The sequence below is a fragment of the Triturus cristatus genome, chromosome 9 (assembly GCF_964204655.1).
Source record: "Triturus cristatus chromosome 9, aTriCri1.1, whole genome shotgun sequence".
Taxonomy (NCBI): Eukaryota; Metazoa; Chordata; class Amphibia; order Caudata; family Salamandridae; genus Triturus; species Triturus cristatus.
In genome coordinates, this window is record NC_140592.1 from 452,558,533 (window position 1) to 452,577,350 (window position 18,818).

The 18,818-nt window shown below is 43.0% G+C and overlaps 1 protein-coding gene across 1 annotated transcript in view; it reads left to right on the plus strand.

Moving 5' to 3' along the window:
• MAP3K10 (mitogen-activated protein kinase kinase kinase 10) overlaps nucleotides 1-18,818 on the plus strand; it is a 222,796-nt gene that overhangs the window by 147,164 nt on the left and 56,814 nt on the right. The window contains exons 4-6 of the mRNA XM_085625342.1: nucleotides 1,343-1,518; nucleotides 10,902-11,142; nucleotides 14,463-14,585. Coding sequence (XP_085481468.1) covers nucleotides 1,343-1,518; nucleotides 10,902-11,142; nucleotides 14,463-14,585 — 540 coding nt within the window. The remainder of the gene's footprint in view (nucleotides 1-1,342; nucleotides 1,519-10,901; nucleotides 11,143-14,462; nucleotides 14,586-18,818) is intronic.

The following is an 18,818-nucleotide window of genomic DNA, read 5'->3' on the forward strand; positions in this document are numbered from 1 at the left end:
ACCCTCAAGACAGTTTTCTTCATCTGCATTATATTGGAGCGGTGAGTGAGTGAGCTTTAGGCTCCCTGTGTCAAACCCATCGTACATCACCTTTTTCCCAGACAAACTGTGGACACATGCATCCTTCTTACAAAACGTTGTGATGCCATTCCACGTTAGTCAAACCATCATCCTGCCAGTTTTCTTTGCTCCATCTCACCCCTCTAAGAAGGAGGAGAGAATCCATCAGTTGAACCACAAGAAAACGCTGAGGGTTTACATAGACTGTACCAAAAAACACCGGGTGGACAGTTAGCTCTTTGTGGGGTTCACTGGAACAAAAAATAGGCAAAGCTGTGCAGATGAGAACCATTTCCCGCTGGATTGTGCTCTGCATTAAGATCTGATGTGTATTGGCTTAAAATCAGCCTCCGAAAGGCATAAATGTTCATTCTGCCAGGGCTAAAGCTGCTACCACTATGTTAGCACATGGAGTACCTGTCCTAGACATCTGCCATGCAGCTACATCGGCGTCCCTTCATACATTCACATTGTCCTATGAGTCCGGTTCACCCAGAAGGGCAATTTCCACACTTGATTCTGCAGACCTTTCTGGTTGAGTCCATCCACGGACCCACCTCCAAATAGGTAGCGCTTTGGTATCTATTGAAAAGGTGAGCAATCTTGGACTAGAAGTCTCTATCCAAAGACCAAGTTGCTTACCTTCGGAAAGGCTGTTTCAAGTAGAGACTTTATCTAGCCGCAGTTTCCTCACAGATCCTCCCTATTCTGCCGTTAGCGTCTATCTGTTAATAAGATCCCAAGTCTAGGAATCTGCACACTGCTCATGCCAATTTGCTTTTGAGGCGCTGCGTTTAGGGACGTGGAAAATCTCAAAGCAACTGATTTCAGTCTGTGGGACTAACATCTATATGGCTTTGCACATTATTTCTGGAACGGAACGGCATCAGTGCTCCACTCCGGTGCGATGAGGTACTGCTGTAACGTTTCCAGATCCAGTATGATGCCTGGGGAATATTCAAAAGGTGAGCAATCTACGACTAGCTAGAGTCTCTACCAGAAAGAGCGGTACCGAAGGTGAGTAACATGATCTTGAACCAGCATTACAACTCTGTTTATATGACAGTCACACGATAATCCTACTTATTAATGGTTGTTTAATATAAAGCTCAATTACTAATTTTTTCAGTTTGGTGGCAAATAAGGCAGAGTAAGAAGCATGAATGTTTGTACTTCGAAACTAAGGTTTGTTTCTCCAAGTTAGCTGGATACATAGTGCTCTTCTGCTTATGCTGTTAGGCACTGGTGGTGACTCCATCTTTCTACATTGTGCATTAAACAGAGTGCTGGAATCCAGACGCACACAGCCGACCATCCTTCACCAGCATCCTAGAGCAGCTGGTGGCCATCGAGCAGTCTTCCATGTTCCAGATGCCTCTCGAGTCCTTCCACTCATTACAGGAGGACTGGAAGGTGGAAATTCAGCAGATGTTCAGTGACCTGAGGACCAAAGAGAAGGTAGTGTATGCACATCCAGAAGGTCAGATGTGGCTTTCTCATTCTCCATCGTCTTGGTGACCACACACATGTTTAAGTCCTCAGTCTGACACGTTTTGCAGATCAAAAGCATTGGGATTCTCCAACAAATGCAGCTTGAAAAAGTTGAATGTGGCCTTCATCAGGCACAGGCAGGAAGTTAAGAGCCCTCTGCTCATTCACTCAAAAGGGACACATATTGATCTAGAGTGGCAGTAATGCTTTAGCTGTGTTATCTCTTAGCAGCTTGCTATCTATCTCTATTTCAATGCTATGATCGTGTCATTAAGATAAACAATGGTAATTTGCAAGTGGATTGTTTTTGTAAAGTACATGTATGTTCCGGTGTTAATACTTCTGTCCTTACCCATGTTGGCTTAATGTTTACATATCTGTAATGAGGATGTACAGTAAAACTGTGTGGCTAGGGGTCAGAAACCTGGAGAACAACCTTTAAGACTGGTTTGTAGGAATTTGTTATGGGTGATGGACATTAATTTAACATTTGAAGATACTTATTTTGAGGAGCTTCCTGAACTGGAGATTGGGTATGGGCTGTTGCTCCTGTGTGATAGAACACTATGTTGCTGTGTGTTACTAGCTTGCAGATGATTGTCACCGTAAGGTTTGCATTTTGGTAGTATGTGCCTTTTTGAGAGAGCAAATATTTCTTATTCAAGGAAGACTGTATTTACTAGGAAACTGTTGTGGAGAGTTAGAAATAGACATGGACATCTACTGACTAGGAGGCAATGGAGGGTGTGTAAGACTGGGAAGATGTGATCTGTTTGGCTGATGGTTTAGATGGGTAAAGGTTTATATTGGGGTTGCTAACTGGCCACAGTGGGCAACCGGGGAGGCCTCCCAGTATGCAATTGATGTTGTGGGCATGAAAAGGGGCTCTGATAAGCCTGTCTTTTTGGGAAATTTGCTTTCCAGAGGAAGGACTGAGTTTCGGGGCAAGGGTTCTTTCTTACAAGGGGACCTCTGGTGTGGAAATTCAGGGACTTGTCTTTAGTCTGAAGACATCTTTATAAATAAGCTTCAGTTTGAAGCAGTCTCTGAAATCCAGTCAAAAAACACAACTACTCCTCTAGGCAAGAGACACCTATGATTTGCGGGCAGAGATCAAATGTTAGTTGTTTTGTTTCAGGGATTGAAGCCGTTGACTTAAGCTTGCTCAAAGAGTTGGAACTGTGTTCCTATGGTCTTGTCTAGCTTAGCACCGGTACAGGGACCTACGGATGAGATGAAAATGCAAGTGCTGACGTTTGCTCAATGAAGAATTAAGGTATTCATTTTGGTGAGTGAACCTGTAGTTGCTGTTCGAAAGGGATCACTAGTAGACACTTGTTGAGGCAAGGATTATTCTGGAGTGGTTAGCAGCTACGATTAATAAAATGCCAATTTTTTCTTTGATTTTGAGTTTGTAGAAAATGTTAATGTATGAGTCAAAGTATTATCTGGTTATGAGTAGGCCCAGGCGAAATTTGTGTGAATGCTGGCATAATTATGTATTACGCTGGCTACTGATATTTCTTTGTGATAGTGCACGAGACCAACGCAAACAACCAGAATGGGACCGACTGCTGTTTGCAGCACTTGTGTTTTTTGCACTCTTTTTTCCGCCTCACATCCAAAATGTATGCAAGGAGGCATTTAGTACTAAAATGTAGCCCAAATACTCATATAAATATTTGTAATAATTTTTCAGAAATTTTGCTTAATTATGCAAAAGCAAATTATGTGAATTTCATACACCTCTAGTTATAAGGACTGGCAAACCTAGCCTCTGTTTTCAACTTTGCATATCCCTCTCAACATTGGCTTTAAAGGAGTGCACCACACATTGAATATCTTGGCATTTGGGTTTTTTCTGGGATCCCTACATTGGAGAGTAGGAGTCTTGTATGCGGTGAAATGGCTGTTTTCAGGCGCAATGTGGTACTTGTTTTGCTGGTAGTGAGACAAATGGTGAAACGGGAAGAGGCAGAGCATCTCTGAACCTGGCAACAGATTTTTTTGCGTGAGGCTTCTGGATGATCATGCATGCAGATGTTGGTGGTTAGAAAATGGTCTGACTTGGGAACACTGGTTAAGTTTTGGAGAGGGTAAAATGTACATTACCTTTTTTTTTTTTTTTTTTTGTTTTTACTGTAATAGTTTCCTTTTTGGATGCTCATCCCCCCACGTTTTGCTGCTGGATGCCGTGGTAATTGAGCTGAAAGTGTGTGGAGTCCTGCTAACCAGGCCCAGCAGCAGAGATCTTTCCCCTAAACTACATATGTGACTTGGTACGCCCAATTGGCAAGTACTTTTACACCCCTGTAAGGCCCTAGTATTTGGTACCAGTGGTACCCAGGGCAGGGATATAAAAGGAGCATTTGGGTTCCAGCACTTAATTGTTGCCACCCTGACTGACCCAAGTAAAACCAAAGGCTGCCGGTCTGCCATGTTAGCCCTTCACTAGCAGCTTGCCTGCTTGAATTCGACCTTGCGCACACCATGTGTGCCGGGATCACCTCACTGCATTTAATATATGTCAGTCATCCCTAAAGTAGGCCTCCCATAGCCCATAGGCAGGATGCATTATATTATATGTGTGCAAGCATTTATTGCCATGTAGTAGCATTCTAAACGTAATTCTACCGCAAGTGACCAGTGGTCCATCAGATAACATGAGCTGGCATTTGGGCATTACCTATATGTCCAGCTCCATAATGGCCCGGCCTTTCTGTCGTGTTTGGTGTCAAACACCATGCTTTTTAACTCCTGATACAATGGTGGTGTCAAGGTTTAACCAGCATATACCTAGGTGGCACTTTAGACAGTGTCCATCAAGTTACCCCAGTGTTCTCGTGCCTTTGTGGACTTTTTCAAAAGTTTACTGCCAAAACAGAAGTCTGACCTAATGCTGGGGAGTGTGTGCTGCTCCCAGAGGCAAAGAGACAAAGACCTGTGTGAGCGGGAGGTGACACCTCTGCCCACATAGAATGGTTAGTGATTAGACTGTAGCGGTGGTGAGCCTTAAAGGCTTCACTGGCACCAATGGACAAAGGAATTCATCTCCCACTCGAGGACAAAACCTCCCCCACCCCATGCCCTGTTTTATGTGAGCAGGCAGGAAATTAGCTATGCAGGAGGCGTCCACTTCCACAAGGCTGACCACACCTCTAGGGTGTTGCTGCTGAGGTGTACAGTCAAGGATGGTTTTGGCCATTTTGAATTTAGGCTAGAAATCCGGTTCTGACTAGTTTTAGTGACATACACCCACAAGATGTCATCACTGCTAGGGTGGGTTAGCTGCAGGACTAGATGCCCATTGGCTACTAGTCCTCCCACCCACTAAAACCCCCTAAATACAGTACTTAAGGGGCACCCAAGACACCAGAACCTTAGATTTGATGTGATAGCAAGAGGAGAGCCGTTTCCACGACAAGGCAGGATTCCAGGAAGAGAGGCTCTAAACTCTGCACATGTGGAAGCCACCCTGCACCTGCTGGATTTAGACTCGACCAAGGGAAGAGGCCGGTTCCAAAAGGAAGGTGAACTCCTTTACAAACTCCAGACTTCACAAGAACTCCCTTGGGCTAGAGGAACTGGTCCCCTAAAGTCGGCAGGCAAAAACCGCTAAGTCCACAACATTGAAGTCCCATTCCCCAAGCCGTCCTGCCTGGCCACTCAGTCCTTGGATAGGTGGCTTCTGGGAAATGTAGTCCTGACCCGCAGCAAGACTCCGCTTTCTACAACGTTCCTTTGGTTCTATGGACTAAGATTTCCTCAACCAGAGTGCTTGCAGGTACCAGGCTTGTCTGTGATCAGTCCGACTACAACCTGCTTTACATGACGTCAAGTGAAGAGATTGACTTGCACGACCAACCAAACACCCCTATGGCTCCATTGTAAAGAGCTTGCATTTGTTTTCACCGTCTCCTGACATGCCTGCCAGCTCCTCTGGCCACGGATCCGGTTCAGCACCACAGATAGCTAAAAGCACCCCTGCACCAAAGTCCTCCGAGACAGGTAGATCGGATCTGCCTGGAGACTCGTGGTCCAGGGCCAGCTCCTTACTTAAGTACCAAAGGGTTTTGCTGAATTCACCTCACAAATACCTTTTTGCTAACGTAACCATTTCCAATACTGTGAGCCTGATTGACGGCTCCAGTTGACGGCTAAAGTGCTCCTCTGCACCCCACTTCCCTGTGCCAGGTACATGTGTGCTAGCTGTTTTGAACTGGTCTTGGTACTTGTAAGACCTTGACTCTTAGCTGGTTTCGTTGAACTCACTAAGTAACCAATTGCATATATGTGTTTTTCCCATTGACTGCAACGCTAATGATTTCACATTGAAAAGTACTGATTTATTTAATGCTTTAAAAATGATAACTCCGGTTAAACTGTATGTATTGATTTTTATAAATTGGTGTTGGATTTCTCTCAAGTTGTGTCAATTACAAATCGTCCATATTGGTGATGTGAAGTGGCTTGTCTGCTCTTTGTCACTCTACCAGTCTTGTGAGAAGGTGCACTGAGCGAGTACCCGGGGTCCATCTTTGTGTATTGTGCTAGTATTACATGATGAGGCCCCCCTGCCATACCACATAATACTTTCACCTTGAACATTCATACTACACTCCTGCCATTTCTAAGAACTGTACATTTAATGACCTCGGAAGAATGGAGTGCTGAGCTTGGCTCACTGCGATTTAAATTCTTGACATACACTGCTTATGTCGGCATTAATGTACTATTCTTACCTTGATGTCTTGGAGGGCTCTAACACAGTGTTTCCCAAAGTGTGAGTTATGAGCCCATTTTTGGTGGGTCGCAAAAGTCCAAGCAATAAATAATGATGCCTTTGTATTCTGTATTTATCTTGTCACATTTGTTGGACTTTAAAGAAAGAGGTCAAATGTGAGGCTAAGTCTTCGGCTGCTTATGTTTTTTAACATTGGGACTAGTGTTTGCAAATGTTTCTCTTTTTGCAGTGAAAGACAGAAAAATAAACTGAATTATGTAGCAATCTTGCTGGGGTACCTGAAGTATGAAAGGAAAGGCTGAAAGCCGCCATTTTTCATTTTTTGTTTTATAACAGACAACATGTAAATACCTGTAAATCAACTATACACATTCAGCAGTTAGGAAAGCAAAAATGAAGCATTTTTTGTAATTCTGGAGTGTGATGGACACAAAGATTTTAATAGGATCAGAACAAATCAAAACACTGTTCTTGGTGATGTAGTAATTATATGTTCACTGAAACCTTATTTCCACACTTTATCGTTTGTGTTCTGTATAGGTTTATCAGTAAAACTGTATGTCTGTGCAAATTTAGTGACCATTTAAATGGAAAATGTGCTCTCTGTAAATGACAGTCAATACCATGCAATGCTTTAGTGACATTAAAAAAATTGCCTGCCTTACGTCTATTAAATCTAGGTGGGTCACAAGAGTTTGCCACACTAAAAAGTGGATTGTCATTCTAAAAAAGTGTGGGAAGCACTGCACTAAAACATTTGTTTGTGAGGGAGGGTAGTTGCTTGGTGTACCCGGAACAGAGAGTTAGATTATCAAAGTCTTGGCAAGTGGAACTTTTTGTTTTTTCGCCCTTTGTGTAATAGTGGCGATGGTTAAAAAGAGGGTGATAATGGCTTAGTCTTACCAGCCCTAACGAGAGTGGCTGGAAAACCAGAGGATTTCATAACTAGCAGCATTGTAGCCATTTGAGATTTCAAGAAGGTATAGTCGCATGTGAGGTTTCCCAATGCTGGGTATGATTCTTTAAGTCTGTCCCAAGAATAGGGAGCAAGATTAGGAAGTTAGTAACTGTAGTTACTGCCTTTCTCAGGCCACCCATTTAACCTGAACCCCAAGTTAGCCCTACTAAATATATTTAATGACAAAAGGTTTTACAACTTACTGTAAAAACTCTATTAAGGCTCAGTGTAGTAATCTGGGAAAGAAACTTTGCCCAACACTGAAGAAATCCAGCTGTCGCCGTTGTCTTGAAGTAGCATACTTGCTTCGACACCTTGGAAATTACCTTAGAAATAAAGTCAGGGGATGCCCAGAAAAGATCACGACATTTGGGGAAGATGGCTAGAATATGGAAGATGGAAGAGAGACTCACTTGGACAAGGAATCCATTAGCCAACCAGAACTGGTAGGAAGACGGGTTAGTCCTGGCTGCTGGCTGAGAAAAGGGCCACAGGTTGATGAACAGATGATACTTTAAAACAAATACTCACGTAGGACAGGAACCACAAGACAACAGAGCTGGTCTTGTTGAAAATGTTATGTTTTGTTTCTTTTTCACACTACATTGGAAAAAACAACAAAAAGATTTAAAACCATATGTAGTTACTTCCTTGTTGTAATTTTCCTGAGCTATGGAAAACCCCGGCTCATCCTACTTATGATCAATACAGATGCATTATAATTAACTTGTCAATTAACGTGTTATCCATAAAGCCCTTTGAGATCAATTAGGGAGCCTTTATTTATTTGTAGCCATGCCCATTTATCGGGTCAAATCTTTGTTTCGAATTTGCCAATCTACGCACTATAACTAGCAATCAACAAAGGATAAGGCAGCTCACCAAGGATCACTGATCAATGGTTAAGGTGGGACTTGGATAGAGCCTTATGGTCATCTTGTTAACTAAGGTAAGCACATCATTTCAGGCATAGAAACAGGTGGATTTTAGGAGAGTGGATTTGTAAATGTCAACAAACTTGACCATGATCTGTTCGCCCTGTGGAGTGAAATCACTGTGTGCAAATGATGAGGCAAGCTAGCTGTAAAAATGTTTTTAGCTCACATCCTTCAAAGGTTTCTTAAAGAAAAGTGACCCAAGTGGTTACAGGTTCACTGGTCACCTTTCACTTGCTTTTTGCTGTACTCCAATTTTAAACTGGTACTAATGAGATGAAACCTTTGCCTAGTCAATATTAATATGCTAAAAAGAAAAGAGCAAAATAATACTGCCGCAGAATGTGTCGTGTTATGGTGTCTAATTTTCCATTTTTATGCAGTATAATTTAGTCAACAGTGACACATAACTTTGTTCAATATTGCTGCATGTTGCCACTGGATCTGTCATAAGGTTACCTTAAACCAGGAATGCTCCATTAAACAGCCGCCAATCATGTGCAGTGGTTTAAATTACAAATCTTGCGAGAAAGAGGCTCAGTGAGGTTACAATGCAGAGCAAGTGAGTCTGTAGGTGATCCAGATTCATTTGCAAACATAGTAGAACATTAGTTCCCAACCTTTTGACTTCTGGGGACCCCCACTGAATAATTACTGGAACTTGGGGACCCCCACTGAATCATTATTGGAATCCGGGGACCCCCGCACTGAATCATTACTGGAAGCCGGGTACATCAGCCTAAGCATTGTTGATTTAAATCGCAAAACAATACACAAAAAATACAGGATGAAGCACTCATCAAACAAATGCACAAATGATGACACATTTTATTCAATTGAGGTCCCTCAACGCCCATACTATATTCTGTTTGATGCACCTGCACTGCTCCCACGGGCCAATCTGAGAATACTAACTTCATCTTTAGCCTCCAATTTCAAATTCCTCCACATTTTCAGTCCGTTTTAACATTTTTAATTGTACATTTTGCTTCTTTATTTATATACACTTTATTAGTCTGTTTATATTATATAATTTCCTACGTAGGCACGGACCCCCCTGAGGAGGCTTCACTGACCCCCGGGGGTCCCCAATCCATAGGTTGGGAACCACTGTAGTAGTAGAATCAAACAATTTTCAGTGGAATCACCATTCTAGAGCAAAGTCGTAAGATATTCGATGATGAGCGGGGAGGATGTTTTCGAAATAACCGTTTCTTATTACCTTGTATGGTCAAAATAGACTAGCATTTGCAATGCAATGGGTCTCACATTTATGAGAGTTTGATCTACTACTAAGCCTTTTGACCAGTGAACAGTCACAGTTTACAGTGGACAATGAAACAAGCCAATGAAAAATATGGGCGGCGAGTGGGCGGAGCTTCAAGTTTATACCTCAGTATAGCATGCCTCGCACTCGCAAAGCAGTGCATGCGCTGCCCAGGCTCGACCTAAAAAACATCCCTGTGGGGCGAGAGAAAAATAAAAATTTGGAGGAAAGAAGAGCACATTTTGGGACCAAATATGAACTATTGTGTTAAAGTATAGATAGAAAAAGGGCAGTTGGTGATATTCAGTTATGAAGGAAATGTATGTATTCACTAAGATGCCTTCAGATTTATGCTGCACGTGTTTCTGCAAGGCCACATGTGTTTCTGGTAATCCTGACACAAAACTGCAAGGACATTTGCCAAGTCGGTGTTCTAGAATTGGTATTGGTCATCCTAATTGCACCTGGCCTCACTATGTTTATTATCCTATGTGCCAGGCTGGTACTGGAAACACAGCTAGGTTGGAATCTCACCAAAGACTGTAACCCTTTGGAATAGTAAAAATAGGTTCTTATACCTTCTTAACTGTTGCTAGAATGTGTAAGATTGAAGAGCAGAATGCAGTTGCGCAGGTCATTAAAAAAGCTTTTCACCTCAACCGTTGAGGGTGGGAAAAGGGTTGACCTTTTACTGCTGCAAGAACAGACCATATTGGTTATAAAATATCAGTGCTCAAAGTTTCCAATCCCTGACAGTTCACCAATAGATGTTCTTCCACAAGACAGGCGTTTCAGTATCGCCCTAATTTTATATTGTCTTCACAGTTTTGACTACCAGCATTTTGTCAAGGTAAGATGTGAAGCTACGAACAGTAAATATATAGTTCCTTACTTACGCTTACCATGGCGATATGTTGATAGTCGATACGGTGGAGTTGTGATCTGTTCAGTTTGATATTATTTCCCTAATAATGTGAACTATAACACATCATGAGTGTCTGTTCTGAAATGTTTGCCTGTGCAAATAGCTGTAGTACGTGAATGCAGTTTGCACGCTGACTGCCTGATTCAAAAAGGTAAACGTACACTTTTGTGCAAGTATTACACATTTTTGGGGTATTCACAAACTATGAGTTTAAATTTACTAATAGTAATTATACGACATGGGAGGCTTCTCAGTAGGAGCAGAAAACTCTGCGCAGAAAAAGATAGGCGAGGCCTATCTTTTAATGTGCAGGGTCTCGACGGTTGAAAAATTATTATTAGTAAAATTAAGTTCGTAGTTTGTGAACAGCAAAACAAAATAGTAAACTTACACAAAAGTATGAGTTTACCTTTGTGACTCAGGTCCACAGTATTTACCTTCGATGTAAAACTGACACCCAGAAGCTGTGGGAACGAGTCGATCAGGAGCTAACATTGAGAGTTGTTCTTTTTTCTACGCAGGAACTGCGGAGCCGGGAAGAGGAGCTGATCCGAGCCGCACAGGAACAGAAGAACCAGGAGGAGGTGCTGAGGCGGCGGGAGCAGGAGCTGGCGGAGCGAGAGATCGACATCGTGGAGCGGGAGCTGAACATCATCATGTACCAAATGTACCAAGAGAAGCCAAAAGTCAAGAAGCGGAAAGGACACTTCAAGAAGAGCCGGCTGAAGTTCAGGGATGGCAACAGGATCAGCTTGCCTTCAGGTACATGGGAACTGATGGCAACAGGACCAGCCTTGTTCCTAGTGCATTGGAACTGGTGGCAACAGGATCAGCCTGCTGCCGGGGTACACTGCAACGGCTGGCAACAGGATCAACATGCTGCTGGGTGCAATGGAACGGATGGCAACCAGATCATCCTGTTGCCTGGCACATGGGAACGGGCGCAACAGTATCTGCCTCTCTTAAGTAACAGAGAGGGAAGAGGATTAGCTGGGCTTGAGGTACTTGGGAATGGGTGATATCATGCTCAACCTATATTTGGGAGAAGTTTGTCACAGGAATCACCTGTTTTTGAGTACCTAAAGGCTGCATGTAGGATCAACCTTAACAGCTGTTTCCCTAACACGATGTATTTAATGTGATTCCCTATCCTCTCTGCAGTTGCAATATCGGTGTCCATTTTAAGTGTTAGACAACACCCAAAGATATACATTTTGCTTGTGACTTTTTATAACCGGTACCAGGCTGGTTCACAGCTGTGCTTCCTTTCTCACCAACTACCACTCTACTATTCCTTTAGAGTTGATCCCTGGCTACACTCAGCTCTTGCAGAACACAGAAAGTAACATTCATTTTGATATGTGTGCTTTCTCCTGCTCAACACTTGCATTCCTTCCACCTTAGTTATCGATCCACCTCCATCCAAACTTGCTAATAATTCGGTGTCTCCAGTTGATTTAATTGTAAAACCTAATGCAGTCCTTTTTACATGTACAACATTTTTGTTCTGCCTACATGAACATTTTCAAGCTCAGTCCCACAGCTAAGATCCACTCGCTAAGATCATTTTTGTGGGTTTGAAAGTTATTGCAGAACTCTCTTCTATTTTATTGGGTTCTCAGGTGGGTTTTGCGGCCAAGCGATGTCTCTGGCCATTACCTTCCTCTTGCTTATTTGTGACTCCTGTCAATTCCCTGTTTTACCATATTCAATCTACATATTTCTGTGGTGCTCACTGGACTACCAACAATAATGCCTTTGCTTCTTGGTGTCTAACCAATGCATACTCACACTCACCCTCACCCTCAATCTCCAATTCAGTGTCACAGCCTCACAAACACAGTCCCACACCCTCTCTTCTTTTAGCCAGGTATCTTAACAATTTGTTCCAGTAGACAGATCGCCTTGGTGCTGGTCTTTCTAGGTGCTTTTAGGACCTCGTTGCTTAGGATCTTGTTGCCTAGAAGCAGAGGTTAAGCAGATCTGTGTTTCGCACACACTTTACCCACACGATCTGTCCCCCTCAACACAAGTAGTGGACACACAGACCCTATTGCAAACACCCTAAAGGGAACAAACCCTTTGGGACCTCATCTATTCCAGAGCCTTTTCGATTTAGGAGCAAGCAGAATCAATGTTGACATTCCTTTCCTGTGATGATCCTCTCCAGAGAACTAGATAGTGTCAGATAAGCACATTGCAAGTGCAGAGAAATTCACATTCTAGATCACTAAGGGCATTCATGTATATGAGTATCTTGCAACTGTGCCACCCATCTTTGCTGCAAAATGGTGTCAAAGGCAAATCAGAAGCCTGCTACCACTGTCCCTATTCCACCTGACCCTGCAGGTTCTTAGGTAACCCTCTTTAGTTAAGCTAAAAGGCTCAGTTTCTCAGCAGGCCAGCTCCTTGATATGTCCTTGACTGTACAATTCTTATGGCCATCAATCACACACCATTGGCTTCTGTCCATCCATCAAAACCAATTTCTTTCATAGTTAAATGGGTGTATCTTTGTGGGCTCTTTGTATAACTATTAGGAGATGTAGCCAGTGAAGGATGTGACACATTTTCCTTCCATGATGGCTGTGGTATACATTGAAGGCTTTCAAACTCCACTCCTCTGTTCTACTTCTCTGCTGCAGATCCTACTTAAATCAGAGCCTCAGTTTAGTCTATGTGGTGCCACTAATAATAGGATTTCTGTCTGCCCCGCCATTTTTAATCAGGTGTAGGCACATATAGTGCGACTGGCTGATTTGCGTTAGAATCATTCTCTGAAGTGAAAGTCTTCCTTGTATTGTTGAACAAAGCTACCAACTTATTTGGCCTGATGCCGGTTGTCCGCCATACTGTCAGAATTAAGGTCCAGGCCTCGGTAATTTATACCATTTGTTAGGACTAAGATCCTGCTGCTTCGTGTTGATGCCCCAGCAAAGATAATAAGTTAATAGATTCCGTAGGTAAATAAAATAATTCTACCAGAATAACACATCCTTCTTTTAACTATCAGATGTTTATATTGTACTTTTGGGTTGCAAATGGAAGATGCAGAAAGAAATGCCTAGATTTCAATGTGCCTTTTCTTTCACTTTGGAAAGTGTGCAGAGGTTTTTGGGTATGCCCCCATAGCCCTTCATCTTGTGAACATGGTGACTAGATAAACAGCCGTAGGTGTGTCTGAGCTTAGTTAGGCCTGGCTACACTGCTCAGGCTCAGGAACATGATTTGCGTTCGTGAATTTTGGCGTTGGACATGACGTTTAGAGTCCTCAGTTTGCTCAACCCGTCCACGTAGTATTTTTGTCTGGTCACTTGGCCTAGAACCTTTGTATGCTCCACTTGTGGGAATATCTCACTGAAAAGAATAAGGAGATTACATTATTTCCTATATCCAGTTGCCCTACTAACAGGAAATGTATTTTTTATGATGTGTGGCCTTGGAGGTTCACTATCAGAAAAAGGTGCCTCCATTCGGCCTGTGCCAATGTTACCCTGAATTTCTGTCATGGATTCTTCCCTCCTGGACCTGCCACTACCCTCTTGCTTTAAAGCATCCCGGCATAGACCGCATCGACGCAAATAGCTTCTACTCTGTCCCTGTGGATTAAAAAAAAGAAAGTTAGTTGACTTTTATGCAGTTTTGAGCAAGGTTTTGTTTTTTGTTTCACATTTATCCTCACCATGTTCCACCTGACCTCCTCACACAGTAAACATAGCACACGCTACAAAAAACCACTCTAGAGGCAACATATAAAACATCACCTTTCCCTTCAAGTAGAAAACAACACAAAAGACCCGAATTAACAAACTTTCTTTAAAATTGCCCCCACTTTAACCTTCTTGAGGTACCACCAGTGCCAGCCATGATATGCTCTGGTGCACCAATACTAGTAAGGCTATATCATGGTGGCACGAGTACAATACATATTAACATTGCGTACAGTCTTACTTTATCTTGCTGGTAAAGTCCAGCCATCATCTTGTTGTGTTATGTTGTATGGGCCAGTCTTGTCACTGGGTGGTATGCTGCAGGCTTTTGCCATTGGCCTGTTTCTTGAATGTGGCTTTTTTCTCTTGTAGGCTTCGAGCACAAGATTACAGTTCAAGCTTCTCCAACTCTGGATAAATGCAAAGTGCAGGGTGTGAATAGGTCGAGTCCTCCAGGCAGCCCCAATATCATTCCTCGACTCCGGGCCATCCGGCGTGAGTATCATCCATTAAGCATAATGGTCAGAGAAGTTTAATGAATTGCTATACATTTCATTGCTTGTCTTTGCTTTATCACACACAAAATGATTTTTTTTTGCAGCTCAGACACCTTGCAGAATTCCAACCAAGGGCATGGCTCTGGAATATATGCAGTTCTTATTGGGCCTAAATATACCTCACTCGGAATGATTGATTGAATTTTGAATGATTTAATTTGATAACGCGCACAAATCTACCAAATCAGGGTATCTCGGTGCAGCAGTCAATACAAGAATCTTAGATACAGAATCTGAATTTTAAAACCGTACCGTTTTCAATGGTTTCCTAAATTTGCAGTAGTCCGGGCAGGTGCGGACTGAGAATGGTAGGTTGTTCCAGAGGGTGAGGGCCAAGTAGGAAAAGGATCTTCCATCACAGCGAACGTTGAAGACGAGGGAATAAAGAACAGATCTTTAATATTCTGCGATGCGTCTCAATGGCAAGGATTTTGCAGTAGTTTGTACCACCAGGCATCAGAGACCAAATTCGGTACAAATCTAATTTGGGCTGGACCACTATATACATCAATCCTGCACTTTTGTCTGTGTCGTGTCGCTAGCTCCGGTTACTATTCATGTCTTCAATTAAAGGGGATGTAAGCCTTCCAGTCCATCACGTCCCCTGCTCAGCCCAAGATATTTGTACATCTGTGAAGAAGCAAGTCAGATTTTGCAATGGGTCTCCTCATATCAGTGGTTAATTTGTAAAAAGAAAATTAGTGCCGGGGCTCTCATCAGGAAGCAGCTTGCACCAGCCCATTTCTCCTGTTAGCGCCGCCTAAAACAGAGCCAACTAACCATGAAAGTGTGGAGAGAATGTGGCATAATGGCCATAGCTGACGAATTCAGAGCCGGGGAACCAGATTAGACTCTCAATGTCAGCTCAACATCCTGTCATTCTGGGCAAATTACTTGATCTCCCCGTAAATGAATGTATCCTTAACTGGTGTTCTTGAAAAGCAATGGTGTTGATTAAGTGCCGGTGCTGAGCACGGGAAACCACTGGCTCAAATTAAGCACTGCCTCATATTGTGTTACGCCGCTGGTAATGATATAAAGCGAACCAATTGGCGCAAGAAGCTGTTGCTGTAGTTAATTGCTCTGATGATTTAGAATTTTCTTCGTTGTGGCTACCTTTATAAATTATTACAGTTCTACATCAGTATCTCTTGCGCTCGCATCCATCACCTGCAGTAACCATTGTTCCTGTGTGATTGCTTCTTGTGATTAATTTGTATTCAGCTACCCGTAAGAGTAACTGCTAAAATGGTTGGTGCAGCACTTCATTTCTAAATTAGATAAATAAGTGTAAGGACCCAAAGTTGTTCTTACGAGCCTGCGAATGGTGCTGAGAAATGCCAGGTTTGCCGCATAACAAGGCTGCCTTATTTTGATTCTACCTAATGCCTCGTTGTTACACTACCACTCACTTCCTACCTCTCTGTCTCACGCCTATGGGTTCTCTTCCCTCCCTTCTTTCTCTTATTTCAGTGTTTACTTGTCGTTTCCTACCTCCTTCTTGCTCCCTGTTCCGCCTTTCTCTCTCTTACTACGGTTCCAAGTCTGATGCTGAATAGTATGTCTGATCTTCAAAAATGAATGCTGGTGCCCACCACATGCAGCCATCAACACAAATTAAGCACTGCATGGTTCTCAAGGTCACTGAGGCAGTTCCGGATTACCAAATAGACAAATTAGGCACCGGTATATCGGCCCCACTCCTTTTAGGGGCCCTGTGACAAAGGATACAAATATTATTGATTTGATCTTGAAAAATGGTTTGCAAATGATAGAAAAAAAATAATCAACTCAAACAAACGAAATGTTTACTTTAAAGAATCTATAGAGATATAGAGAAAATATTGTATTGTTGTAATGTGCCCATTAACAACTTAAAGTACATGAACCAGAGACCACAGATTCACATTACAGTTTGTCTCTTAAAAGCTCATCTTCTGACTGTTGTCAGGTTGTTAAAAAAATCTGGTGCATTGGGTATTAGGAGATAATTTGCGAGGGAGACCCTAACATTGCGACTGCCTAGGTGCCTCCACAGGGTTTAATCCAGCACTGTACTGAGGAGGTGGAACAGGGCCAAAACCGGTCTTGGTTTGTTTGTGTTCCTCTGTAGTGGGCACCTCGCTTTGCCGTTCGAGCTGGGCTGTTCCTATGGGAGTAGGATGAAGTATGATTTGCATATGGCTCGTCTCTGTCTGAGATGGTTTTGTGGACAAAAATCGGATGGGCTGTAATGCAGCTCAATGCAATACCAATAGCTGAGATTAATTCGGGCATTCCACCATCGTCGTTTTGCTTTTTAAAAGCATGTATCGTGGTATAAAAGTGTAAAGCCCCAAGTGGTGGCTGATGCAGGGCAATGGGGGGCACCATTGCAGGGCAAACCCCTGGAGATGACCCTGCTCCTTTCCAGGGCTTCAGTTCATGTCATGAGTTCTAGTAATATGTTAATCTCCTTAGCATAGGCAGTGTGAGACTGAACTGGCCACAGGGTCAATGGGGGGATCTTTTCAGAGCTAGGTTGACTAAAAACTTCACAACCTACCCAGCTCCAAAAAGCAGCCATGAGGCAGCCATCCACAATTTTCTTACATGCACATGCCAGATTTACAGCTGTGGACGAAAATTGAGAGCCTAAATTATAAACTATTTTATGAGTTTTCCAGACTTTTTTTGTAAAACCTATGGCACACTAGACAATTTTTGGGAAAATAGTGGAAGATGTATTAAATGGCCCCATTTAACATAACATAACATAACGTGTATTTGTAAAGCACACGTTTACCACTACGGGTATCTTGGCGCTGAATAACAGATGTTTGTTGTTACCAAACTCAATGGTACTCATTTTATCGACCTCAGATGGATGAAAGGCTGAGTGGACCCGCCGGGATTTGAACCTGTGACCATGAGGTCGAACACAGGCCCCTGTAGTAGACGCATTAGTCCACTGAGCCACCAGACCCGGCTCTCGTCTTGGGTGGTGCACGCTCACCTCTCCCCAGTCACGTGCCCTTTGAAGGGGTTCAGGTGCACCCATTGCACTATCCCAATGCAATTGAGCGCTTTCCCTTAGCTCCCCTTTCAGCCATTGAGCAAACAGGAGAGTGATTGGACAGGAGAACCTTCCTAGGTAACTAGTTTACCCAATAGGATTGCATGGGTTGAGCATAAACTAATAGTTTCATGGAGGGACTACTGTGAATGAGGATTTGGGCCCAGAAAATTCTACTCCTAAGCCAAAGAGGTAAGTTCAGCACTTCATTTGAGCTGGTATTTGCAGGTGTGGCCCACCGGCACTGTTTTTTGGGGACAGGCATTTATTTTTCGCTATCAGACTTTGACCACGTACAAGAAAGAGGAAAGCAGAAAACCGGGACAGAAGGAGGGAGAGAAAGACCTAATAACGGTAACAAAGGGAAAACGCAGAGATAAATTAGGAATGGGAAGGGTGAGAAAATAGGTAAAGAGATTATGGTTGTGAATGAATGAGGCATTAGATGGAATCAAAACTAGACAGCCTTGATATTAGGAATTCCGACCTTCGGCAGCACCAGCCACGGGATTCTGAAGAACACTTTGGGACCCAGAACTTATCCTTTTACAAGTTAAGCCTGCGCAAGCCGACATGTTTGAAACATACCTGAAATACCTACCTACTCCCTCATGCCGAGGATCACCTTGGATATCTTGCGATACGTGGTCGAGCACAGTTTGGTTCTATATGACTGTGAGGATTAATTATTGTCATCATAGACTTAAAGCCGAGTAACTTTGTCCTTGGTGGTTGCCACCTCATCTAGTTGGGTCCCCTGACTGCTTTGTGCCACTCAGTATCACTTTTGCAATACAGTTCCTTGACGTTTGACAAGACTGAGGTGCTGTCCCAGTGCTTAATTTGAACCGGTGGTTTCCAGTGCTCGGCACCGGCACTTCATTGTCAACGCTGGGGCTTGTGGCAGTCTGCCACAAGGTGGCACTGTCCGGCTAATTTAAAGATGACCACAGTTAATTATTAACTCAATATACATTAAAAATTACTATTACCTTCCAACCAGGCCATTATTATAGGTTTGGGGGCCTGAAATAGTCCGAATTGTCATACTTGTAGGAGTGTGATGGTTTAGTTATGTTACTATCACTGGCAGCATAACTGGGGCAATGTGTTGCA